At 43.7% G+C, this 27,534-nt stretch overlaps 1 protein-coding gene across 1 annotated transcript in view; it reads right to left on the reverse strand.

Annotated features, from left to right (window-relative positions):
* The window catches only part of MAP4 (microtubule associated protein 4), a 123,266-nt gene extending 109,353 nt beyond the window's left edge, over nucleotides 1-13,913 (reverse strand). The window contains 2 exon segments of the mRNA XM_014583130.1: nucleotides 5,138-5,379; nucleotides 13,786-13,913. Coding sequence (XP_014438616.1) covers nucleotides 5,138-5,360 — 223 coding nt within the window. The 5' untranslated portion in view covers nucleotides 5,361-5,379; nucleotides 13,786-13,913.
* Nucleotides 13,914-27,534: the final 13,621 nt, after the last annotated feature.

The following is a 27,534-nucleotide window of genomic DNA, read 5'->3' on the forward strand; positions in this document are numbered from 1 at the left end:
AATCCCTTCTCCTCCATTCTCCTCTCGGGATCTTGGGCACACATGCACACGCGCCCGGTGTGAGTTTTAAGCCACGGGATCCGGTCGACTAAGTGGGAGTCCAGCGACACAGCCATTACGCTAACTGCTGGTTCCCCCCAAATAAAATTAAATCTTGATAACAGCCAGAGGGTTTTGGAGAAGAAAGATTAGGGTTCCAATAGGTGACAGGCTTAGCAGGTATCATGCGAATAAGATCATGAGGGAGTGATCCCTTTGAACAAAAATTGCCAACAGAATACCATAGCTAGCCGCAGAATCTTTTTTTTTTTAAATAATTGTTTATTTCATTTCATTTATTCATTCGTTTATTTTAATTTGACCAGAGAGGGACAGAGTGAGAGAGAAGGAAAGTGAGAAAGCAAGCCATTAGGTCCAGGACTTGAACCATGGCAGTCATGTGTAAGTGTCCAGCACCTTAGCCACCATGCCACCTGCTGGTCCCATAGCCACGGTATCTATAAAACTGAAGGTTTATCAAACAATCACATCTCAGATAACTCACTGCTGGAAGGCCTGTGTTATAAGAAACATTAGTTTTTCAGGCAGTAGGGGTATAAGACAACATACTGTGTATCTACACAAAAAGTGCCCCAAAAAAGGTAAAAAGTTAAGAATAAAAGCCATTTTTAATTTTATTTTATTCATTCATTTTAATTTGAACAGAGAGGGAGAAAGAGAGAGAGAGAGAAAGTAAGAAAGGAAGCTACCAGGCCCGGGACTCAAACTGTGGTCGGCCGTGTGGGAGTGGTCCAGCGCCTTAACCACCATGCCACCTGCTGGTCCCCAAAAGCCATTTTTTCCATATTTTCATTCTAAAAAATAACTAGTGAAAGCAATAATAACAATATCCTGTGGGTTGCTAATATGAAAAAGTAAGTGTATGACAGTAACAGGAAAGGAAAAAGGAATTGAATGTTCGCTATCTTGCATGAATTTTACACTATACATGAAGTGGCACTCCAGGGGAAACTGGGAGACAAATCAAAGATGCACACTGTAAATTTCAGGTCATATATAAAATAATTTTAAAAGAAATATACAAAGTAAGCCAATTTTATAGTTCAAAATAAAATTACAAAAATACTTAACTAAGGCCAGCTGTCGGCATGATGCTTAAGGTAGCTGGATCCCACGTGGCTAACTGCATGCTCAGACTTGGGGACTAGGGAAACATGCCAGGTGCATGTGCATGTATGCCCAAACTATTGAAGAGGACAATGAAGGAAAGGGGACTGTGGCATGGCCACCCCTGAAGGATGCTTTCTCACTTTCTCTCTCTCTCTTCCTTTCTCTCTCTGAGATTTCTCTCTGGTGAGTGTGCAAGCCCTAGAGCCAATTAAAAATAATTCAATTAACTGTGGACCAGCAGGTGTCATGGTGGTTAAGGTGCTGGACACTCCCACATGGCTGACCACGGTTCGAGTCCCAGACTTGATGGTTTGCTTTCTCACTTTCCCTTTCTCACTTGCTCTCTCTCTCTGTGCCTTTCTGGTCAGATTAAAAAATAAATGAATGCGGGCTGGCAAGTGGCGTGGTGGTTAAGGGTGCTGGACTCCCACATGGCTGACCACAGTTCAAGTCTTGGACCTGGTGGCTTGCTTTCTCACTTTCTCTCTCTCTCCCTCTGTCTCTCTCTGATCAAACTGGAAAATATAATAACAATGATAATAAATAAAGTTAAAATAAATTAACTCCTTAAATAAATAAATAAAATAAAATAATTATTTTAAAAAATAATAATTCAACTAATCTAAGAGCAGGCAGTAAAAGAAGAAAAGTGAAATAAAAGGACACCTGGAACAAATAGAAAGCAACTAGCATAATGATAGATTTAAACCTAAGAATATCAATCATCATAATAAGTACAATTAGTCAAAATAGTCAAAACACACCAGGAAAATGGCAAAAAGCTCTGGACTAGATTAATTAAAAAAAAAAAAAAAAGGCGAGACTGAGGCTCAGCCAGAGTGCTCAGGATTCAGTTCCTGGGTCAACCTGCAAACAGGGGGTGCAACTGCAGGCAGGGCCATGACCCTGGATGGCTGCGAGGCCGAGGGGAGGATCACGGCATGGTGGGACCCTGTCACGGGCCCCCGGTCTGGACTGTCTCTCTCTATATATATATCATTAAAGAAAGAAAAAAATTAATATTAAAAAAAGAAAGGAAAAAAAGACCCACCTGTATACTGTTAGCCCACTTTTATTAAATATTTCTAAAGAAAAAACTGCAAGTAAAATGATGGAGGAGGGTATGGTACATAAACGCCAATCAAAAGGATGCGGAACTGGCTGTATGAACACACTACGAACGAGACTTCAGACGAGCAACATTACCAGGAATAGAGGACATTATATGACGACAGAGGTCAACTCATCAAGAGGACAGGACAGTCTAAATGGATAAAGATGTGGCAACAGAGCTCTAAAATGTAAGAAACAAAACTTATAGGACTAAAGAGAAAAAAGAAAGACATCCACAAAATTACATGAAGACTTCAACATCCCTCTCTCAGAAATCGTTAGAACAAGCAGATGAAGTCAGTGCTATGATTTTAAAGTGTCTCTCCAAAATTCACATGCTGCAAATTTGTTGCTATTATGAATATACTGAAAAGGTGAGACTTGATCCAACGACAGCAGAGAGCTAGAGCCTTTGGGAAGCGACGGGCACTAAATATGGTCAAAAGGATGGGCCCCCATGATTAAATACTTTAAATGGCTTTACAAAGAGAGAGGGGCACATTGGCCTTGCTATTACCCCGTGGTGGCCCTACACTGCTTGGGACTCTGCAGGTAGTCCTCACTAACAGGAAGCCCTAACTAGTAGCAGCCTCTGAGTCATGGACCTCCAAAACAATGAGCTAAACAAACCTCTATTCTTTATATAAATTACTCAGTCAATTATAGTAACAGGCAAAGAAGTTAGTAAAAATTTCAAAGAACATTATCTAACATAATTAAATTAAAATTCAATTACAGAAAGTCATCTGTAACACTCTCGGGTAGTACAAAACTAAGTGTCAAAGAACAAGTTGTAAAGAAGACAGAATACTTTCAGTTGAATGACAGTAACATATTGAAATCCCTGAGACACAATTGAACTTGTGACTAGACAGTAATTTACAACATTAAATGCTTACACTAGAAATGTCCAATTTCATTATCTAAGCTGTCACCTTAAGGAACTAGAAAAAGAACAAATCAACTCAAAGTAAACAGAAGAAATCATAAAAATGTGAACCTCTGCCAGCAGAAAGGCAACAGTAAAAGCCGATGAGACCAAAAACTGGATTTTTAAAAAGATCATTACAATTAATAAACTTCATTCTAGACTTAAGAAAAAAGAGAGGGGTCAGCCCCATGGCCTGTGATTAAGGGAGCCAGATTCCATGTGGCCAATCACAAAAACATGCTGGGTGAGACAAGCAGATGGTGTGATGGTTACACCACCGGACTTCCACATAGTCGACCCTGGTTCGAGTCCCAGACCAGATAGCTTGAAACTCATGCCAGATATATGTATGTGCATGCCCAAAATCCAAAGAGGAGAATAAAGAAGAAGGGACTGTGGTATGGCCATCCCCTCGGGGTGATATCTCTCTCTCTCTCTCTCTCTCTCTCTGGCGAGTACCTGTGCCCTATAGCAAAAAAAAAAAAAAAAAATCTTAAGAAAGAAAAACATGTTGGGTGTGTGTGTGTTCATGCCTCAATCCCCAAATATAAAAAAATGGAAGAGGGACTGTAGTGTACCCACAGTCCATGAGCAGGTGCTTTCTCCTTCTCCCTGTTTCTCTAACCCTCTCTGGACGTGTATGCACTCTCTGGCAATTTTTTAAAAAAGAAAAAAAGAGGATACAAATTATGGATATAAGGAATTAAAGAAGAGGGACCAGCAGATGGTTACGTCACTGGACTCCCACATAGTTGACCACAGTTCAAGTCCTGGACCCAGTGGCTTAAAATTCATGCCGGGTGCCTATGTGTACATGCCCAAGATCCCAAGAGGAGAATGGAGAAGGGATTGTGGTGTGTCACCCACCCCGGGGTAATTTCTTGCTTTCTGTCTCTCTGTCTGTCTGGCGAATGCATGCACCCTACAGCAAAAATCTCTCTCAAAAAAAAAAATAATGAAAGAAGAGACATTAACAACAGAACTTATGGCCATTAAAAGTACAAGGTAATAACTGGCAGGTGGCGTAATGCTTACATCACTGGCCTCTCAAGTAGTCAATTGTGGTTCAAGTCCCAGACCCAGTGGCTTGAAACTCACGTCTAGTGCGTGCGCGTGCATGCTCAAAATCCTGAGAGAAGAGTAGAGGAAAAGAAGTGCAGCATGGCCACATTCCCCAACTCATTTTATGAAGTTGGCATAACCTCAATTTAAAACTGAATAAAGACATTAAAAAAAAAAAAAAAACTATGGAACAAAATCCCTCATGAACACAGATGTAAAAGTCCTCAGCTAAATATTAACAAATCTAATCCAGGAACATATAAAAACATCAAGCCTCTTTTAAAGGATTTAATCCATGTTTTTTTAATCCTGCCCTAGGATGAACCCAAAGACAACAAATGGCATCTGATTCCAGTCTGTATTAAGTTCTAATGTACGTAGAGTCTTATGTACCTAACTTTACAAAGCTACTTGCAAAGAAAAGGCACAGCAGACAGCTTAACTGAGAAAATTAAGAAGCAGACTGGGGGCCAGCAGGTGGCATGGTGGTTAGGGCACTGGACTCCCACATGGCCAGTCAAATCCCAGACCTGGTGGCTTGCTTTCTCATTTTCTCTCTCTCTGTGGTCAAATTTAAAATAAATAAATGTGTTAAATAAGGGATTTTAAAAAGCAGCAGCGTATGTGCACAGCAGCTAAAACATTACAGAAGTGCCAGGACCAAGAGCAATGTACAGCTTCAGGCCACACACTCAGGGGGAGAGCAGTGACTTTATCTCCTTGGTCTCTAAAAAGAAATTGAGTGTCTTTTCCTGAGGTAAAATTCTGCTCCGTTTCCTCATGGTTTCCAAGGTTATGACCCAAAGCACAGTCCCTGCCTGCTTTCTGAACAGATACATCCAGTCTGGCTGAGACACGTACCTTCGACCTGGCTAGTATCTGCACATGGTTTCTTCTTTGACTCTGAGTTCCCGGTTTTCTCATCCACATCCAGGAGAGGAATATAGTCTGTTTTTCCAACAGTTTCTCCCACGACATCATCAAAGGCCTCTGCCTCCAGTGTGGCAATGAAGTCCCGCTTGATCTCGCCCTCGATTTCTGGAGGAGGTTCTGTTAATGCATCTGCCAGACTGAGGTCAGCCATTCTGCACCGCCGCTACTGCCTGGTGAGGAAGAAAAAGACGTTTCAGGTGATGAGCACAACCCAAGGAAAGCCTTTTCTAGAAACTCACGGCAGTTATTCTAAACACACAAAATGGATCAAACTCTGAGGCTTCCTCATTTAAAAGAAATGAAAATTAAAGTTTAGAAGCAAATAGTCTTGCTCAGGGTCGATCACTGCTAGTCACTTTTTCCTTGCATCTCTGGGAGATAGACAAAGCAAAAGCCATGTTGTCCCTTTTATTATAAGAAAACTGAAGTGCAGAAAATCATTCCCTTAGCCAGAGTTGTAGTCAGTAAGAGTCAAATCAAGTGTTTAAATTTCAAGTCTCATATTCAACTACTCCATAAGCTTCATTCCAAATCATGTATCAGAATTACATTTTTTACAAATATACAAAAAGAGGTCAGATACTATTGCCATAAAAAGTAACATTACTATCAAGCAAATGCAATCACTTTCTTGACCAAAGATTACGAGTATGGGCCTTATCTTGGAGTACGAATTACTTCCTCATAAATCATTTGTGGACAGCCCTGTCAGGCCATCTACAACACTCAATCCAGCTATAATAAATATGTATATATATATACAAATATACTCCCTGAATTAGCTACAGGAGAGGATCCCTCCCTGAGGTTTATGTATATTACCATCTTTATAGAATACTAGCCTCTTAATTTTTAAACACAATTTGAAGCTAAGAAGTATAATCAGGTTAGCCCCACCGTGCAGTAGTTAAGTTCTCCTAACTACCAGGCTACAGGCCTAGGCCTAAAAACATTTTTAAGAGATATAAATAATAAGTCAACACTGGAGTTAAAAATGGACTCATAAGGCTAGCAGGTGGCATGGTGGCACTGGACTCCCACATGGCTAACCACAGTACAAGTCCTAGACCTGATATCTTGTTTGCGCGCGCGCGCTCGCTCTCTCTCTCTCTCTCTCTCTGGTGAGCACATATGGTCTACAGCAAATTAGTAAGAATAATAAATAAAATCTATTATTTCAAAAAATGAACCCATAAACAGATTTAAGTCCAACCATGCCAATATTAAATATAATCTAAACATACCAATTAAAAGACTAAGATCTTCAGATTAGATAAAGATGACCACCCTATGGTATCTATAAGAAATCCACTTTTATTAAAATAGAAAAAAAAGAAATGGTAAGAATGTGGAAAAATTGGAATCCACACGTACTGTTGGTAGGAATGTAAAATGGCAGGGCTGCTATGGAAAACAGTGACAATCCCTCGAAAAATTAAAAGCAGATTACCACATGATCAAGCAACCCTATTTCTGGGCATACTAGAAAGAACTGAAAGCAGGGCCTCAAAGAGAGATCTATGTACTGACAGCAGCGCTACTGACAGTAGCTAAAGCGTGGAAGCAACCCAAGTGTCCGTCAACAGATAAACATGTAAGCAAAGTGTGGAAGAGACATACAGTAGAACATTAGCCAACCTTAAAGAGGAAATTCTGTCATGGGTTACGTGGTGGATGGACCCTGAGAACATTATAGACTGCATGATTCCACTTACTGCATGATTCCAAGTACTTAGAACAGTCAAAATCAGAGACAGAAAACAGAGTGGTAGCTGCCAAGGGATGGGGGAAGGGAGGCTGAGGAGTTCCTAATTAACAGGTGCAGCATTTCAGTTGTGTAAGATGAAAAGGGTTCTGGAGAGGGATGGTGGTGTATAACAGTATGACTATGTTTAATGCAACTGAACTATACACTTAAAAATGGCTAAGATGCTGAATTTTATATTATATGCATTTTACCAGAATTAATGAAATAGGGAAAATAAAACACTAATCAAAAGGAAACTGGAAGAGCTGTATTATTGACTTGTCAGAAAATCCTTGACGCATTTTTGCATAGAAAAATATATCATGACTTTTCCGATGATCCAATAACATAAGACAAATTAGACTTGAAAACATACGATTACCATGGATAAAGAGGAAAATTACAAAATGATTAAAAAGTCAGTTCTGGTAGCCAGCAGGTGGCATGGTGGTTTAAGGCACTGGACTCCTACATGGCCAACCACAGTTTGAGTTCTGGAATGTGCGTGCTCTGTAGCAAAAGATCATTACAATGAATAAACATCATTCTTGACTTAAGAAAAAAGAGAGAAGTCAGCCCCATGGCCTTGTGCTTAAAGGAGCCAGATTCCATGTGCCCAAGCACAGTTCCAGAGAAGGCTGCAACAAGGTGCCATCTTGGAAGCAGAGACGCCCTCACCAGACACTCAGTCTGCCAGCACCTGAACTCAGCCACCTCAACCTTTAAAAATGTGAGGCAGTCCCTGTTATTTATAAATTACCCAGTCTAAGTATTTGGTTATAGAAACACAATCTTTTAATTTCTCAAAACAAATCACGAAACACTATTTAAAAAAAAATCAAATCACACTTCAGCTAATTGTAAACATTAAGGCCAAAAATGAGAGAGAGAGAGAGGAAAAGAAGAAAATTAACAGAATTCATTTCCTCTAGCAATATCTAATAACAATAAAGCTAAATCCAATTTAGCTGGTCTGTTAGAAGCAAAACAGTAATAGCGAGCCAGTGACAAGAGCCAAGGAAAACATGGAAGGAGGGATTTTAGTTAGTGTCATGAATTAGTTCATGAATGGTAAGTTTCCTCCATGAAAAAATACATATAAAATTGGACAATACTGTCAAGACCAGCTGCTCCCTTGTTGTACTGGAAACCAACAAACTGCAGAACACAAAGGAGGAAACCTTTTATTCCTGAAATCTGCTTGAGCTTCAGGTAAGACCAGGGACAGTGGACAGCACTCTTGCTGAGAGCTGCCCCCACCCATCCTTGCCCCTGCCCAGCTTGGTCAGCAAGAATCACACTGGACCAGTCGCTGGCTGTGGCGCTGTGAGGGGGGCAAACTCTACTTGGGGCAGGCGGGTACAAATCCCGCAGCATGACAGGGCTGTTGTCCACAGCAAATATCATTCATGCTTGCTGAATTCCACTACTGGAATTACGAATTCCACCACTGAGTAACCACGACTGAGTTCAGAATTCAGCAATTTTTCTGAATATGAATGAGTTCGAATGTTAACTTCACTGTTGTAAATATTTAAATGGCTCTTTTAAAGTTTCTCCAGTGATAGTGGCATACCTTTAGTCCATCCACAAAACAAGAATGTGAGTGGGAGCCCCTAGGCTATGCTCCCCCAGGCTACTTTACATATAATGCATTACTGTAACTCCAGATCCCCACAGAGAAAACACTGAAAAAGGACTAAAGAAGTAACTCTTTAAAAGCCTGACAAAATCTAATGTCAAGGGGTTCTGTGACAAGTAACTGCATCCCCTTTTCTATCTTCGATGGCAGTTATTGCCAGTTAGCCTTTGTGAACTGCTGTAAACCCAAAACAATAAAAGGATGCCTGTAATTTAACAATTTCATGGTCAAAGAACTTGAAAGTCATTCTTAACAATATGCAATAAGAGCCCAATAGATTTACATTCCCCAGAAACACAAAATAACCATATTTAGATGATGCAACCTAGTCAATCTTTTACTAATTTTAGAACACAAATGAAAGTATATATAAAATGCCAACGCGTTTTATGTACCGTTTCTCAGAGTGCAGATTCTCCAAGGGCAGCCTTTGTTCCACTGTAGTCTTCCCCCTCCCTGACGTCTGGCCTCACTCCCCGAAGACCGCTTCCTAGGCTGACAGGTAGCTCATGGAACATGAACCGTGGCCTAAATGCAGCCTAAGAGTGTAAAACAGCAAATCCTACCGTGGGAAAGTGGGCCGGTACTTGGCTAGCAGTGTACCGAGCCAACCACGAGGCATCCGCACCTCAGCAGTTCGACTGCTCTTCACTAGTCCCGCACAGAAACAGAACATGACTTACACACCCCTTACGCAAATGATCCTATGAAGGCAATGCTAGTGTTATGCTGGAAATAAAAGGGATGGCTTTTAGTCAGAAAGCTCCCATTTTCAATAAATTAGAGTACTCAATATTGGAGTTACCCTACTGTAACACATGGATCAGTAGCATAGGCTTAAGTGTGCTATAGGTTTGTTCAACTGCTTCTGCAAGTGTTCCAAGAGTGAGTTTTTAAACTCAGGTACGAATTCCATTTCACCCTTACAAAATCATTTAAAGTTATATGCCTCAAATGTTTAGTTATGTATTTTATAGGCAAAAGGTAATGACACAATAGTATTTTCCAAATATAGATATTCAGGAAGGTTTTTTTTTAAATCTTTATGAATGATAAGTATCTACTTTTAAAAAAACTCTCTCTCACTGACCATTCGTACTACCCCCTTCTATCCATAAAGATAATTAGGTTAACTTTGAACCAATGTGGATGTGAGTAGGAGATAACAGAACTGAAAAGCTGGGGACAGGAGTTCCCAGGCCTCGCTGCAGCTCAGCTTTAATCTGACACTCACCGTGTTCGTAAATGAGTCGCCTTCTGGGGCTGAGTTCCCTGATCTGAAAAATGACAGTGCTCTGTGAAATGACTCCTGAGGTTGATGGATCGATTAAGCCACTTACAATTCAGTTTCGTCATTTCAGTCAGCTATAAAAACAACTCTTACAGTGCCTCAATGAGAATATGTATGACAATTATCTTATACATCCAGTACTCTCAATTACACCTAGATCCACATTTACTAAAAGGCAAAAAGCAGGGTCAGCTGGTGGCATGGTGGTAAAAGTGGCTGGATCCCACTTGGCCAACTGAGTGGTTTAAGTCCTGGAACCAGTGGCCTGAAAAACACACTAGGTGTGTGTGCATATGTGCCCAATTCTTGAGAGCAGAAGAAGAGGGAGTGTGGCGTAGCCATCGCGCCAGTGGGGTGCTTTCTCACTCCCCCCACGCACCCCAGTAGAACACACTTTCCCTATTGCAAATTTAAAAACAAAAAAAAGGGAAGAAGATTTTTTGGCAAAGGGATATTTTAAAAACAAACTCAGAAGTGCTTCACGTCCTACTTGAGCCAATCTGACTGGAGCTTAAGAAACTCCTCTCAGCTGTGGCTAACATCAGAGACCTGACCCCACCACCCTGCCTGAACACAAGCCCCACATCATCCAGCCAGGCACCAGGACAACACGGCGGTCGAGAACTGCACTTTGACACCTTATCTTTCATTCTGACCTGAAGCGAAGGTATCTGGTGAGAAAGGTTTTGAAAATGGGTAAACAAAGGCAGAAGAAACGCCATGACACGGTGATGAAGGCCGGGGCAGAGTCTTGGTCTCTGACTAAGGCCTTGCTATTCATAGCCGTGTGCTCAGAAGTAAGAATACATGATGGGGTCACAGCACCTTCTCTGTTCTGTGGTTCTTATGTCAGATGGCTCATAAATCTGGATCTGATTACTGAACTAAAAATATCTCCCAGGTGGAGGCCAGCAGGTGGCACAGCGGTTAAGGCGCTGGACTCCCACATGGCCAACGGCATGTGTGTATATGTGCCCAAAATCCCAGGAGGCGAACAGAGGAGAAGGAACTGTGGCATGGTCATTTCCCGCAGGGGGAAGTGATTTCTCACATTCCCTCTCACTGTCTCTCTCTCCTTCTCTGTCTCTGGCAAGCACACATGCCCTATGGCAAAAATTTTATATATATATATTCCCCCAAGTCTATACAGATTAAACAGTGTTCACGTTTAATTCAAATCCAGGTTTTAGGCAACTTTGTAAGTTCCAGAGAGTCCTGAAAGTTTCAGGTCAGTCTTATCTCTAGCCACTCACTTGCTGTGTGTGCTCATTCTGTCTGACGAGAAAATGGCGGCCTAGTTTATAAATGGCCTGTCGCTAGCTCTGTTCTCCCCTTTTTGCCCTGGAAAGGTGCAACTATGGAGCTAACATGAAGGAAGAAAATAGGAAAAGCAAGAACAGCAGCCCGACTCCCACCAGACTGGGACGCTTTTCCTAAACACTGTATTTCCATTTCACTCTGTCACATTAGCCATGCTTCTACCTGATTCGTTGTGGTAGCCAGCACTAAAAGGACAGACTTCTGGGGCTGCTGGGACCAGCACATGGCGTGATGGTTACACCGCTGGACTACCACCGTTGATCACAGTTCGCGTTCCAGACCCGGCAGCTTAAAACTCATACCGGGTGTGTGAGCATGCATGCCAGAGATCCCAAGAGGAGATTGGAGAAGGGATTGCAACGTGGTCATGCCCCCTGGGTGTGGGGCTTGGGTTCTTGCTTGCTATCTCTGTCTTTCTGTCTCTCTCTCTCTCTAGTGAGCACATGCGCCCTACAGAAAAAAATCTCTCTTTAAAAAAAAAAAAAAGAAAGAAAATGAATCCTGGGGCTAGCAGGTGGCATAATGGATAAGGTGCTGGACTCCCACACAGCCAGTTACAGTTTAAGTTCCAGACCAGGCAGCTTGCTTTCTCACTGTCTCTCACTTTCAAATTTAACAAATACTAATAGCAGATAAAATTAAATAAATCATTCTAAAATCCTGGGCCAGCTCCAAGGCCTAGTGGTTAAGGGAGCAGGATCCAGCGTGGCTGACCAAGGTCTGAATTCCGGCCCTGGTGGCCTGGGAACATGCTGGGTATGTGTGCATGCACCAATACCTGCCAGGGAGGAGGAATGGAGAAGGGACTGTGGTATGACACATCCCATCGGGGGGGATGCTTCCTCCCTTTCTCTGGTGAGGACACATACTCTCTGACGGTTAAAAAAATACATATATATAAGGCCAGTGGGGTGGTGGCTAAAGCAACTGAATCCCACATAGCTGACTGCATGATTCAAGTCCCAGACCCAGCAGCTTGAAAAACACATCTATGTGTGCATGCGTGCCCAAAATCGCAAAGAAAACAGAGAAGGGATTGCTATGTGGCCATTCCCCTGAGGGCAATTTCTCACTTTCCATCTCTCGTCTCTGTCTCTCAATCTCTGACAAGTGTACGTGCCTTATAACAAAATTTAAAAAAAAAAGTACAGACTCTTATTTTGTAATTTTCATGTAGGAGAGAGGACGCACATCCTTTGGAAGGCCCACTGGCATCACTCACACCTTAGAGTGGGTTAGTTTCTATTAAACAGCTTCCCCCTAACCCCAGAGACAGGTCCCATTGAAAGCATCTTCAGTTTTAGGGTTTTGTATGAAAGGATGAAAAATAGCTTAGCCATATAGAACATTTCAGGGGACAAAGCAGGTCTGGGTAAGTTATGCCAGTAGGAAGAGGAACTCTCAAGGTCAAAGAAAGGGAGAGAATACAATGCCAAAGGCAAGCCCAAAGGCGGCCTGGGTAGGAGGAAGACACTTCCTGGTAGTGACCTGGGCTAGTTTAAACCAAATATTCTGAATTCCAAACCACCAATTAAACAAAAGAACGTTAAAGAACAACTATTAGAGGTGAGAGGCCACAGCTCCTAATGCTTGCTTAAATTTTCTGTGATTGATCTTCTATCCTTTCTTGGCAGGGAGAGGGCAGGGGACAGGGAGTAATGGACAAGACAGCTGTGACAACATCTGGGCTAATATCTCTCTGCCCCTATTTTTTTTTTTTTTTTTTGGATGACTGATGCTGAAGCCAACAGTAAAGTGCTCTCATAGGACATTAATGCTAAGGCCAAAATGAAGGGTTTGTTCCCCAGGCTGGGAAGGAGTCCAGCGTCCCAGCCAGTCCCAGAGACCATTTATAAACTGGCCTGAGAGGCCGGAAGGCCCATCCCACAGTGATTCATATTCAACAGCAGACTTCCTGGGCTGCCTTGCGGGCTAGCAGTCACACAGTCACTAAACGGTAACTGTCCCACAGATTGGTTCCCAGTGACTTTCTTTCAGAGGCCTATTATGATGGAGCTCAGTATTATTTATCTGGTGGTGATTTCCACTTTCAATCCAAATGGTACTTTGTTCCAAGTAAAACCAACATCCAGCAAAGACCTCTAGAGCACATCGGCAAGCAGCTTATGCCACCTCGGCTCCCCAGGGCAGAACAGCAGCCTTGCAAGTGGCAACAGACAATAGATGCCAGCCTCCTGGGAGTCACAACCTCCCCGCCCCCAGCACCCCGCTCCCCGCCAGCCCAAGGACAGCAGCTGTGCTGCTGTGAACTGCTGGAATGTCCAGGCGGGGCAGTTCTGTCCACGACCCCACCGACCCCACCACCATTTGTCCTGGTCACCCAGGGTTAGCAGCAGGAGAGCGTCCTTGATTTCCGGAAGAACTGAGGCCGCAGGCGGCTGCATTCCTACATGAAAGAACACACTGACACTGGTTAAAGGGCGGCACCAGGAAAGGGTCCTTTTCCCACGGCTGAGGTTGCCCCTCCCCCGGATTAGAAAACGCCGCACACACCGGCACACGCGCACACACACTCGCACCAGCAAAGGAAAACCTCCTGCAGGCTGAAAGCCCACCTTATTCCCAGCGACTAGCCAGGCGCCTTGTGCTCAGCCCTGACTGAAAGCATCTCGCATCTCCACCCAGGCACCTGTCTCCACGCTGCTGTCCCAGTGAACTGGAATCCGTTTCTCCAGAAGAATAATCTGCACTGGAACCCCCACCCCACCCCACCCCCATCAGCCATGTGATACAGATGCTGTGTGGCCAGAGCAGAGATGACAATGACACAGCACTTAATTCCGCGAGCGGCCCTTCCATCTCGTCTCAATTGTTTAAAAACTGTGAACTCTCAGAATATTCTCAATATCTAACCCCGCCCCAATTTTTGAAAAAGAGAAGGTATTTTTTTATAACCGTTATTAGTTATCCCATTTATTTTCCTCTAATTAACACAAAAAATTCAGAGTAAGTCTGTATCTACCCAGAAATCATTTCTAAAAACTTACAATATGTAAAAACATTTTAAAAAACGGCAGTTCAAATGATCTGGGATCCAATCCCCTTATTTAATAGAAGACGAAAATGAGAACCAAAGAAAGCAGGTAAGTCCCTTATAAACCAGGCTCAGAAACAAGACCCGGGAGGCAGGTGTCGGGAAGTGGGGTGTCGTGCAGAGCAGCAGCAAGGGGGAGTGAAGTTTTGGAAGGGGAGCGAGAGAAAGGGAGAGTTTAAGCCCGATCTAATAAAGGTTCCAAGCGTAACAATTCTTCATAGCGAGTAAAACGACATATTAGGTGTAGCAGTGGGCCAAAGAGCAGGCTAACGGGGCGGGGAGCAGGCTAACGGGGGAGCAGGCTAAGGAAAAAACAGGCTAACGGGGGGAGCAGGCTAACGGGGGAGCCGGGCACCAGCAACAGCACGTGCCGGAATGGACAGAACCTCGCAGCCAGAACGCTCTGCTCCGACTGGGCGGGCGACACCACTCTGCCCCACGTGCCCTTGGGAGTAAGGCACCTACATACTCACTTTCACCTGCCACCTACCGCTACGGCCACCTTTTCTTAGAGGGCAGAGGCAGCTGGGAAGATCCTCAACATCAGGAAAACATTCCAGTCGGTTTACAAGGACCCCAACGCCTAATCCAGGCTGCCTGCAGCTCTCCCCCCGTGGGACCATCTGCCATTTTACAAGCATGCCGTGCACACTGCGGCTATCCACACTCACCGTACATCTGAAATTCCCTTCTTCCCATCCTCCTTTGTCAAAGTCTTGGAATCGAGGCACCCGGCAACAACCATAGCCTTTGCTGTGAGTTTTAGACTCTGTTACCCTGGCATATTCAGATCTGATACCCCATCTGTACTTCTAGGGCACAGCTGGGTCGTACGGCGGGGAAGGAGCAGGCGGGTGTGTGTACACCTTCTCTGTTCTTGGTAGGTTACTGTTCATTAGTGGGTAGTTTCCAGAGGAGATGGGCCAAAACAATACAAACCAACCTCATGTGGGGCTAGCTAACACGGCAGTGTGACAGTGGTATGATAGAAGTCACTGAAAACTGAACCTAACCTCAAATTTGTCAGAGGCTCCAAAACTGTGAAAACTCTTTAGAACTGGAAAAAGAACAGGCAGATCTGAGGTTGAAGGTCAATACTAGTTAATAATAATTCGCCTCATTCTTTCCACTTTGTAAACACATCTTGTAACAGAGCAAGCATGTCTGCGACCAGGAAAAGAAAGCCAACAGGGAGGGGGGCCAGCTATCTCTCCATGCTGGCCATCTTAGCATTATTACACAGAGCAACCAAAATAGCTCGGCTTCTGAAAAGCACAACATGATGCAACGTGGGAGAAACAAGCAGTTATTTATTCAAGAGACTGGCCACCACCGTGTTAATATTATCATAAAAATACCAAAGCATGTACAATTATTAAGATGGTAAAAGTCTGTAGCGTCAGCTCACACATCTGTCAGAGAAAATAATAAATATGTGACTGTAGGGTTACTTACGGCCAGCAAGTGACGTGGAGATTAAGAAGGCTAGAGCTCACACGGCAGACTGCATGGTTCGAGTCCTGGACCCAATGGCTCGAAAATCACGCTAGGTGTGTATGTGTGAGTGCCCAAAATCCCGAGAGTGGAGGGAAAGGGATTACGGCATGGTCAGCCCCCTGGGGGGGGGGTGATTTCTCTCTGTCTCCAGAGAGGTGTGCATGCCCAATAGCAGACTTAAAAAAAAAAAAAAAAGGTTACTTAGTAGTGGGAGAAAAGATGAAGGGAAGAGTATTAATACTTGATCAGCTCTTTCTGACAATTATTTTACTTAAGAGAAAACTCTCGGGCCAGCGGGTGGCATGGTGGTTAAGGCACTGGACTCCCACATGGCCAACTGTGATTCGAGTCCTGGACGTGGTGGCTTGCTTTTGCTCTCTCCTTCTCTCACTCTCCGGTGAGCCTATGGCAAACTTAAATAATAATAATAATAAATATAGTTTAACACATTTTTTACAAAGTGGAAACTCATGGTTTGGAGTCTCGCTCCATCACATGCTATGCTGTGAAAAGTGAAGAGGAGCAGAAGGTGGGATTACAGGAGCCGGGGTAGGGGTTTCTGCAGACGGCTCTATGATAACTTACCCACAACATGCATCCCTTCCAGAGCCCCCGGGACTTACGTTTCTAGATAACAAGGACTGGAACAGCATCTTTCGTTTTTATTTTCTGTCTTTCCAATTTGATTCTATTTTACAAGGACAGCATCTTTCTCTCCTTTTACCCTGGGCATCTCCCACAACAAACTCGAAGCCCCATAGGCTCTCAAGAGACATGCAGTTATTCTGGGGCCTGTGTTCTACTCCCTCCCCTCGCTGAGGCTGCAGGCTGGCAGCCTCACAGCTCTTCAGAGCAGGAGGGAGGCATGCATAACACCGCAACACCACAACACGGGGTACCCAGCAGGCACGCTAAGGCTGTGGGGAGGGTCTTACTTAACATGACAATTCCTTACAGGTGCTTTCACATAGCGAGAGAGAAAAACCAGCCTGCCCAAGATCTGGGCTGGCAGAGAATGGGGATGGAGCGGAACATGGAGACCTACTAGGAGTATCTGTGTGTGTGTCTGTGTGTGTGTGTGTGTGTGTGTGTGTGTGTGTGTGTGTGTGTGTGTGTGTGTGTGTGTGTGTGTGTGTGTGTGTGTGTGTGTGTGTGTGTGTGTGTGTGTGTGTGTGTCTGTGTGTGTCTATTTCTCTCTCTCAGAAGAGAGAAATACTTTTTAAAAAACCTCACCGCGGGGATACTGTTACTGCCATGCCAAACACTCTGCCTATGCAGCCAGGACTTAACGTAAGCGTGAGCTTACAAGTCAGACAGTGGCACAGTGGTGAAAACCCACTCTGCAAGGCAGTCCAACATGGGAAAGTTTCCAGTTCAAATCCAGAGACCTCCTTGTGACTGCCTATGATCCAGGGGCTAGCTGAAGGCCAGGGGTGGATCAGGGCATCTGGACCTACCAGGAGTGCTCTCTCTCTCTCTGGCTCATGGAATAAAATAAACCTTAAAAATAAGTTTAGAGATTGGCAAGTAGTATGGTGGTTAAGGCGCCAGACTCCAACGCGGTCGACCATGATTCAAATCCCAGACCTGTTGCCTTGCATTCTCATGTTCCCTTTCTCTCTACTCAAATTTTAAAATAATAATAACGAATAAGATTAAATAAATAAATCTTTTTAAAAAGTTTAAGGAAAGTTTTTGTTAAAAAAGTGAGTTTAGGGATCGGCAGGTGGCATGGTGGTTAAGGTGCTGGAAATTCCCACATGGCCATCCATGGTTTGAGTCCCGGGCCAGGTGGTTTGCTTTCTACTTTCCCTCTCTCTCTGTTTGTCTCTGGTCAAATTTAATAAATAAATAAATAAACAAACAAACAAACAAACACAAATGAATATCTTTTTTTTAAAGTGAGTTTATATACATAAATGAAAATACTTTTTTTTTAATTCCAGGGGAAGTAACAGTGGCAAGAAATTTCACAGAAAAGACACCTGCTCCAATCATAACTTATATGAGAAGGAGGTAGGACTCAAATTATTCTGGATAAGTTTTTTTTTTCCTTTTTTTTTTTTTAACAAGGAAATAAAACATGTTATTTCTCAGTGTTTCTAAATTGCATACTACATATTTGTTTTCCTATATTTTCATTACCCTATACAATTATAGATGACAAAAGGATCTTAAAGTTCTGATGAATGATTGGTCTTATTTTGTTTTTTAGATTTTTGACATAGGGCACTTGCACTTACCAGAGAGAGAGAAAGAAAGAGAGAGACATGGAGAAAGGGGAAAGAGAAATCCCTGGAAATCACCCCAAGTGGGGATGGCCACGCTACAATCCCTCCTCCTCTATTCTCTCTCGGGACTTTGGGCATGCACACACACTTACCTGGCATGATTTTCAGGCTGCTGGGTCTGGGACTTAACTGCAGTCGGCCATGTGGGAATCCAGTGCCTTAATCACAATGCCATCTGCTGGCCTCCTTATGAAAGGTTTTTAAAGGTCACAGAATAACTCCTTTTCTCATTGCTTCACCCTGCATGACTTTTTTACAGTCCCACTCTACTGTGAAAAGCAAAAACTCCCATCATAGCGTTAAAAGTGTCCACAGAGGGCCAGCAGCTGGCATAATGGTTACATCACGGGACTCCCATGGAGTCAACCGCAGTTTGAGCCCCGGACGTGGTGGTTTAAAACTCATGCTGGATGTGTGTGTGTGTGTGTGCCCAAGATTCTGAGAGGGGGGTGGAGGAGAAGGGATGGCAGCGGGGCCATCCCCTCTGGAAGGTGATTTCTCACTTTCTGTCTCTGTCTCTCCAGCAAGCACCTACACCCTATAGGAAAAATTATTCTCAAAAAAAAAAAAAAAAGTGTCCACAGACAATGCATAAATGACTAACTATGGCTGTGTTCCAGTAAAACTTTACTTAAGGATCCTGAATTTTTAATTTCAGAGGTTCACATGTCATGAAATACTTCTCTCTTTATTTTCTTTTTATAATTCATTTATTTTAATTTGACCAGAGAGAGTGAGAGAGAAAGTAAGTCACCAGGTCCAGGACTTGAACCATGGTCGGTCATGTGGGAAATGTCCACTGCCTTAGCCACCATGCCACCCGCTGGTCCCCCTTTTCTCTTTATTTTCTACCAACAATTTAAAAATGTGAAAGCCGTTCTTAGTCCATAGATAATGTAAAAAACGGCAGCAGGCTTAGTCTGAATTCAGAGACCTCATTTGCTGACCCCAGTTAGATAAAAAATCCTAAAATAAATATTAGCAAATCAAATGTAGTGATGTATAAAGATACATTAAACTTAGGAGCATCTACTCATGCAATTCATCACATTAACACATTAAAGGAGAAACTAAAAGCTCATCCATCTCGACAGAATCAATAACAGCCCCAGGAAAAAAGACTCAGCACATTAGACAGGAAAAAGTATCCATTATCTGGAAGGATAGCTATCAAAAAAGAGTATCACTACCACAAACATTCCCTGGAGGTTGGGTAGACATCAGCATGCCTACTATTGCCACTTCTCAGTGACCGTGTGCAACGGCCAACACGGGTAAGTAACAAACGGATAAGGACAACGACAAATAGCATCGGGAGGGCAGAGTGGGAAGGAGCCCTCCACATTTGCTGGCAACACGACCACATACGTAGAGACCAAATACACTACTAGGATTTGTAAAAGGATCTCACAAGACTTTCGAATTCTATGTAAATTTTAAAATCCAACTGTATTGCCATGTAGCAGCAAAAATAACTGGAAAATAACAAATTTAAAAATACCATTTATATGCCATTTAGAAAATTAACTAGAAATAACTTTTTTTTGTAGAGAGGTTTTTGCTATAGGGCGCCTGCACTCGCCAGAGAGACAGAGAGAAACAGAGAGATAGAAAGCAAGAAATCACCCCCCCAGGGGGGATGGCCACCCTGCGATCCCTTCTCCTCCATTCCCCTCTCGGGATCTTGGGCACGCACACACACGGCGTGAGTTTTAAGCCGCCAGGTCTGGGACTCAAACCACAGTCAAACTACATGGGAGTCCAACGATATAACCACTACGCCATCTGCTGATCCCAGCTAGAATAACTTTCATTAAAGTTATAGATGATTGAGACACAGAAAACATAACTGCGAGTAATCAAAGACCTACACATTAAGTCACATCCTACATACCACGTACTAAGAAGTCTTGGAAGTCTAAAGATGCCAGTTATCTACAAATAGAGCTACGGATCTGACACAATTCCAAGCAAGACCTAGTAGGTTTTCTTTTTTTTTTTTTTTTAAGAGGTTTTTGCTATAGGGCGTGTGCGCTCGCCAGACAGAGAGAGACAGAGAGAGAGAAAGTGAGAAATCACCCCCCAGGGGAGGATGGCCACGCTGCAATCCCTTCTCCTCCGTTCTCTTCTCGGGATCTTGGGCACACATGCACACGCGCCCGGCATGAGTTTTAAGCCACCGGGTCCGGGACTCGAACCGTGATCGACTACATGGGAGTCCCGCAACATAGCCATTATGCTAACTGCTGGTCCCGGTTTTCTTTTTTTAAAATAGAACTGAAAAGGCAATTCTAACTTTTATATGGAGATGAAAAGTGCCAAGAATAGTTAAGGCAATCTTGAAGAACAGATTCAGAGGAATTTAAGGTATTAGATATTAAAACTCACTAGCAGATTAAATCATATAAAAATGTTGTATGAAGAAGCAGTTTCCAGAACAGCAGATGGCATAATGGCTACATTGCTGGACTCCCACGTAGTCAATCACCGTTAAGTTCCAGACCCAGTGCCTTAAACTCACGCTGGGTGCATGTGCGTGCGTGCGTGATTGCGCCGTGGCCACCTCCTCTGGGGAGTAATTTCTTGCTTTCTGTCTTTCTGACGAGTGCACACGTGCCCTATAGCAAAAAAAAGAGAGACAGAGAGTGAGCAATTTCCAACGTTTAACCTAAAATAAGAACTACAGTAATGAAAACATTGTGATACCAATGCAAACAGCAAAACAGAGACCAAAGCAAGAGAAGAGTTTCCAAACAGAACCACATGCGTATGACACTTAATACACGGCAGATGTGACACTGCCAGGCAGAGCAGCAGGGCTGGGCTCGCAGGCCTCTATTCCATTAAGTGGTACCAGGTCAACTGGATATTTTTTGTTCCACAATGTATGGAAAAAAAAAAAATCAATCAGTGCGTGGCAGGTCTACAGGTGAAAGGTCAAACAAAAGGTCTGGAGATAATGCGGAGAATACGATCACAGCAGGCCTGGAGAAGACAGGGATGGCAGGAAGAGCGGGGAGGCAGGGACCGGCGAGAGGAGAGACAGAAACGAAAAGAAACGCCCCCAAGCAGTACCTACCAAGCTACGAGAAACCCTGGCTTGGTGTTTCTAGCTGCAACACTTGATGCTAGAAAACACAGACTGCTGCCTTTAACACTGAGAGCAATTATTTCACAACTCGATTTTGATGCCTAATCCATCTATTAAGTGAGGACTGAAGTGGGAAACACAAGGACACAATAAATCCAGAAAGTTTATTTTCCACGCACCATTTCTGAAAATGAACTTCAGCACAGACTCTAAGAACATGACAAATGAACACAGTATACAAGAAATATTGGGTCATCGGAAGTCACAACGTATTTTTCTATGCGAAAATGTGTCAATGACTTTTCTGATGACCCAATAGTACCCTAACCTGTAAGAGAAATGAAATGAAATCCCGGGATGGTACTAATGTACCAGGTCTAGAAACAACTCACCAAAACTAACCCTTCACCAACAGTGTAATTTAAAAAGCTGAACAGTCTTACAGACGTGGTGCCGATGGCACGTGATGGGGGTGGGAGAAGGCGATTAATATGGGGAGGGAAGCATTTTACTGAGGGGAAACTATACAAGAAGCTATTAATCCAAATGCATGTTTCTGAGAAGCTATTGATCCAAATATGTTTCTGAGCTTATCATTTACTCTATGAAAAGAACACATTCACACTTAGGCTTAGAACCGTCACGCCGGATTTACTAGCAGGACGGATCTGGGAGAAGAGATCTGTTTTGTCTTTGTATACAGAAGAGCACAGGAGCTGTATCCCAGACCGGGAAAGCAGGAGGAGGAGGAGGGATGGAGATGACTCTAGAGCAGCAGCTGAAATCCACTGAGACTTGTGCTGACTCTCAGCATTTCACCGCCGTGGGCAGAAGGCAGGGCGACGCTGCCTCCTCACTGGAATGTGGCCTGCAGTGGCCTGGAGTCTCCATGCGCTGACCTTTAAAAGACTGCAAAGTCTGTCTGTTCTCCCTTTCACTCGTGGGCTGACAGACTGGACATGGGTGCACAATGACTTTGTGGCTCTGAAGTTTGCTGTGTTCAATATTCTATTGTAGTTCTTATACAAGCACTGACAGATTTCTGCAATGGAAGCATTTTTAATCATTCAAAATAAGCAAGGCATGAGATGAAAGAGAGGTTTAAATAAAAAATGAAAAACTACAAATAAAAACATGATACATTGATGGGGGGCGGGGGGCTTTCCTAACTGGAGCAGGCTCCAATGAGCTGCTCTGTCTTACCAACTAAATTTCTCCAAGAAATTTAGAAGTCAATTCTGAGTAATCAAAGGTACAAAAAATTACATGCAATGAAGAGAAAGATCTTGCTGGTGAATGCGGAATCAAAAAATGCCGACTGAAAGGCACTGCGGCAGAGAAGGCACTGCTACCTGTGGGCTAGCTAGCCTCTCCTGCAGTGAAGTGAGGCCGACACGACCAGCTCCCCGTGAGCAACGTCTGCGGAGGCAATACGCTTCTCTACAAAGCGTGTCTGAGGTCATGCTTGCTGGAAGGAACTGAAGTTCCTCAGTTACAGAAAGACCACAGCGGAGCGGCCCGCAGTAGAGGTTAGGGTGCTGGGACATTCCCACAAGGCCAACCACGGTACAAGTCCTGAATCTGGTAGTTTGGTTTTTTTTCATTTATTTATTTGAGAGTTTGTTTTTTTTTTTCCGCTATAGGGCGTGTGCGCTCGCCAGACAGAGAGAGACATAGAGACAGAAAGCGAGAAATCACCCCCCAGGGGAGGATGGTCATGCCGCAATCCCTTCTCCTCCATTCTCCTCTCGGGATCTTGGGCACACACGCACACATGCCCGGCGTGAGTTTTAAGCCACCGGGTCCAGGACGCGAACTGCGGTTGACTACGTGGGAGTCCAGCGACATAACCATTATGCTAACTGCTGGTTCCCGTAGTTTGCTTTCTCACTTTCCATCTTTCTCTCTCTATGTCTTTCTCTGGTCAAATGAATGAATAAATAAATTTAAATAGATGATTTTTAAAAAGAAAAAAAAAAAAAAAAGCCACAGCTGAACACTCAGCCCCTGGGAGCAAGAAATAAACTTTTATTATGTTAAGCTGTTGAAATGTCAGATTTTTTTTTTTTTTGAGAGGTTTTTGCTATAGGGCATGTGTGCTCGCCAGACAGACAGAGAGACAGACAGAAAGCGAGAAATCACCCCCCAAGGGGGATGGCCACGCCACAATCCCTTCTCCATTCTCCTCTCAGGATCTTGGGCATGCACGCACACGCGCCTGGCGTGAGTTTAAGCCACCGGGTCTGGGACGTGAACCGCAGTCGACTATATGGGAGTCCAGCGACATAGCCATTACACTAACTGCTGGTCCTGAAATGTCAGATATTTTTAAGCAGGTATCAGTAGTTACACAAATACAGAGATTTTTCTTTTCAAATTTGCCAGGTGGCACGTGTGGATACAAGAGAGAGAGAAAAAGAGAGGGAAAGGGGAGGCACGGAAGCATTCCCCCTGGGGCATGATCACACCACAGCTCCTTCTATTTCTCCCTTCTTTGGGGATCTTGGGCACGCATGGACACGTTCCTGGTGTGTTTTCAAGCTGCAGGGTCCAGGACTCAAACTGTAATCTGCCTGTAGGATGTTGCTCCCTTAATCAGTAGGTACAGGGCCACCCTGTGATCATGTCTATGAAGAATCCCACGGGCATAAGGCCCACCATCAAATAAACAGCTTCAGATTGTGCCTTTCTTTTCACAAAAGCAAAACAAAATACAAACAGGAGGGGAAAAAGACAGAAAGAAAAGGAAGCGTTTAACAATGACTCGAGTCAGATTTAAAATAACCCACTACTGGTAAATCTGACCTCTCTTTATCTCTGCATCAACCGGACACAGTATCTTGGGTAAGTCGCCTCACTTTGTAAAAAAAGGACTATCCACCGAGTTCTTTTTCTGTCTACCATTTTATGATTGGACTCTTCAGGTAAACAAAATTTAATGTGTATCAAGTGGAGCCACACAGAACTGTTGCTATTTCACCACTTACCTATGAAAACTGTAACATCATATTAACTGACCTAGTACTAACTGCCAAACACTGTTTAATATATATATATATACACACACACATACATACATATACACACACTAATTTGTAGTAGGTATGGATACACACATATATATCTTTTTAAAAGAAAAGAATTGTACGCTTAGAGACATCTCCTGAGCAGTTTGGAGCTAAAAAGCAGTCTACACACCTGAAACATGTTCCCTCTCACATTTTTTTAACTTTGTTAAGAAATCACTGTGCCTGTCAGAGAGAAAAAGTGAATAAGCCCTCCTCCCCTGGGGATGGTCGTGCTGCAATTCCTTCTCTTCCATTTCTCCTTTCAAGATTTTGAGCATGTACATACATGTACTCAACATGTTTCTGAAGCTGCTGGGTCCAGAACTGAGCCGGGGACCCAGCCACCATCGCCACCACACCACCCAATAGGTGGCCAAAAAACCTTTCCATAGACTGTTCTAAACACTTATACCTCGGTGTTATTCTAACAAACTGATACAAAATGATACAGTTTTGATTAATGACTGTATAGGATCAGAAATAGTAACTATGTAACCAAATGTTTTGGTCAAAACTATCGCAGTAACCATGTAACCTAAATCCTGCAACCTAAATCCTGCGTGTCTATTATTCCATCCGTTGGACTCCGTCTAATTAAGGATTCAGAATTAAATCAGATTCACACAGGCTTAAATTACTTGTAAATGTTCTGACACTCCCACAAGAGACATGATAAATGCTTATATTACATCCTACTCAAATACAAAGATTTTTCTCAAAAGATCTGGCAATCTATACAAAATAGGTATTAGACTGGCCTCCAGAGCTAAGAGATGTCTCTTATCAAATCACATTAGATGGAGATGTTTCTGGCCTGGCGTGGTAGTGTGCACAGAATGTCCCAGCTAGTCGGGAGGCTGAGGCAGGAGGACTGTGAGCTGAAAACATACTGAGACCTTGTCTCCTAAAACAGATAGTAATAAAAGACACTTGATTCCAAAGTTAATGCCCAAAACCAAATGATATTTTTATAAAAATGCTACAGCTAATCTATTTATATCAAGTAAATCACTAACTTGTATTCCTAGTGAATAATTTTAAAAATTATTTCCATATAAGCAAAATATATATCCATGTCCTTTAAGATTTTTCTAGTTCAGTCTTCTGAAACTACCTGCTCCACAGAAGGCAGTTTGAGCCTAGCCAAGGTAGCACGCACTGGACGCTGCTGCTGGGCAGGCCAAGGCCACCGGGCAGGGCAGGGTTCACTCCCCGCACTCCCTAAAAACGCAAGCAGTGTGTGTCTGTGGTCCCAGCTATTCGGGAGGTTGAAGCAGGGGGCCACAAGTGCGTGGGCAACGCAGTGAGACTCTCTCTGAAAGGGCTGGGTGTGGTGGCACACAGCTGTGGTCCCAGCTGGTCACAACCTATCTAAACCCCCCCCCCCCCCCCCCCCCCACCCCAACACACACCAAGGAAGATGTCCGCACACCTCAATCCCTTCTCAAGTCAAAGGAGGCAGCAGCAGTCTTATTTCTGCCGACTGAATTTCAGAACACAGTCTTACAGATTTTTTTTTTTAAATCACATAAGTCATCCTATAACCTTATGACATTGATTTTTTAAGAGGTTTTTGTTTGTTTGTTTGCTTTTTGGCTATAGGGCAAGTGCGCTCATCAGGGACAGAAAATGAGAACACATCCCCCAGAGGGGATGGCCATGCCGCAATCCCTTCTCTTCCAGTCTCCTCTCGGTATTTTGGCATACACTCATGTGTCCAGCATGAATTTCACACCAAGCTCGGCCACCTGGGAGAGTCTGCTAGCCCCATTATGTCATCGATTTTATGCAATGAATACCAAATACATCATCTCCCATACACAATGCCACCAATTAATTAGCTCAAAGTCCAAACGGTGAACCAAACAGAACTAAAAATGTTCCCCATAACTAGTACTATTTGTCAGCTCTACTCTTTCTGCCCTCTACCATGACTGCCCTCTGCCCAAACCCCGGTGAAGCTTTCGTCTCACTGAAATCAACCTGCCACTTCCTCGAGGGGACAGAAACACGCAGTTCCCACCATCATGCACATCTGGAGGGAGCAAGGAGGCCCGAGTCCAGGAAAGCTGCAGGAGCCTGTGGAGCCCAGAGGCTGCCAGGCCCAGGGGAGACACACCAGAACTTCCTACTGAACAGAGACTGCTAGGCCATCCTGATGTCCTTGAATCATAAGAGGCGCTGCCCCACAACTCAAGTAGAATGCATGAACATGAATATGGGGCGTAAGGGGGAACCTTAAGTTTTCTAGGTTCATGCTCGTATTTTGCAACTCAGAAAACTGAGGTCCAGATAGATTTCCTCTTGCCCAAAGGCTCCAGCTGGTCAACGGCCAGGGTATAATCAGAACCAACTTTTCCCAACTAACTCCTCCCCAGCCCAAAGTTCCCTCCCCAGGATGCGAACTCGCTGAATCTGCAAGAGAAGCACTAGTTCAGGCCAGAAGCTCAGTCCTAAGGCAAGCAGGCCTTCAGTGCAGTGGTCTACATAATGTTTCGAAAAATTGAGCCAACACCTCCAAACTCAGGAATTTCTGCATGAAAATATAGATTCACAGCATCTTTCTTTTATATTTAATTTTTTTAATTTAATTTATTTTTTGGAGAGGTTTTTGCCATAGGGCACATGCGCTTACCAGAAAGACAGAGACAGAGAGACAGAAATTAAGAAATCACCTCCCGGGGGGATGGCCATGCCACAATCCCTTCTTCATTCTCCTCTCAGGATCTTGGGCACGCACGCACACGTGCCCAGCAAGTTTAAGCGCCGGGTCCAGGGCTCGAACCGCAGTTAAATCCATGGGAGTCTAGCGACATAGCCATTATGCCATCTGCTGGTTCCCAGAATCACGGCATCTTTCAAATATCAGATCAACGCATGAGATGCATTCCACACTGGAGCTGAGGAGTGACTGCCTCCTGTCGCCACCTTTCATGAGACTGTAGCACCATCTTATGTGTCACCTCCACCCATTCACTTCCACCGCTAGAGCGCTGTGTTGAAGTCACTGACTCCTACACTAGAGCTATTTAAGTCTCCATCAATTCTGTTTCCTTACTGTAGTAGAATCTTGTCTGTGTCTTAGTGACTTGGTTTAAGTAAATTACAAAGTCAGCAGACAGAAAAGATGGGAGAGGAGGAGAAAACACATACCAGGAAACCAGCAGTAACTCCTTCAGAGCATAATCAGACCTCGATTCGCACGTCCAAAATGCCTCATTTCTCTAGGAAACAAGAACCACTCACTACCTGTTCAGCTTCAGTCAACGACATGAAAGGTTCTGCCTTGACACCTCATTCCGAAGTTGGTAATCTGAATGGTT

Source organism: Tupaia chinensis, unplaced genomic scaffold (assembly GCF_000334495.1).
Source record: "Tupaia chinensis unplaced genomic scaffold, TupChi_1.0 Scaffold144066_1, whole genome shotgun sequence".
Taxonomy (NCBI): domain Eukaryota; kingdom Metazoa; phylum Chordata; class Mammalia; order Scandentia; family Tupaiidae; genus Tupaia; species Tupaia belangeri.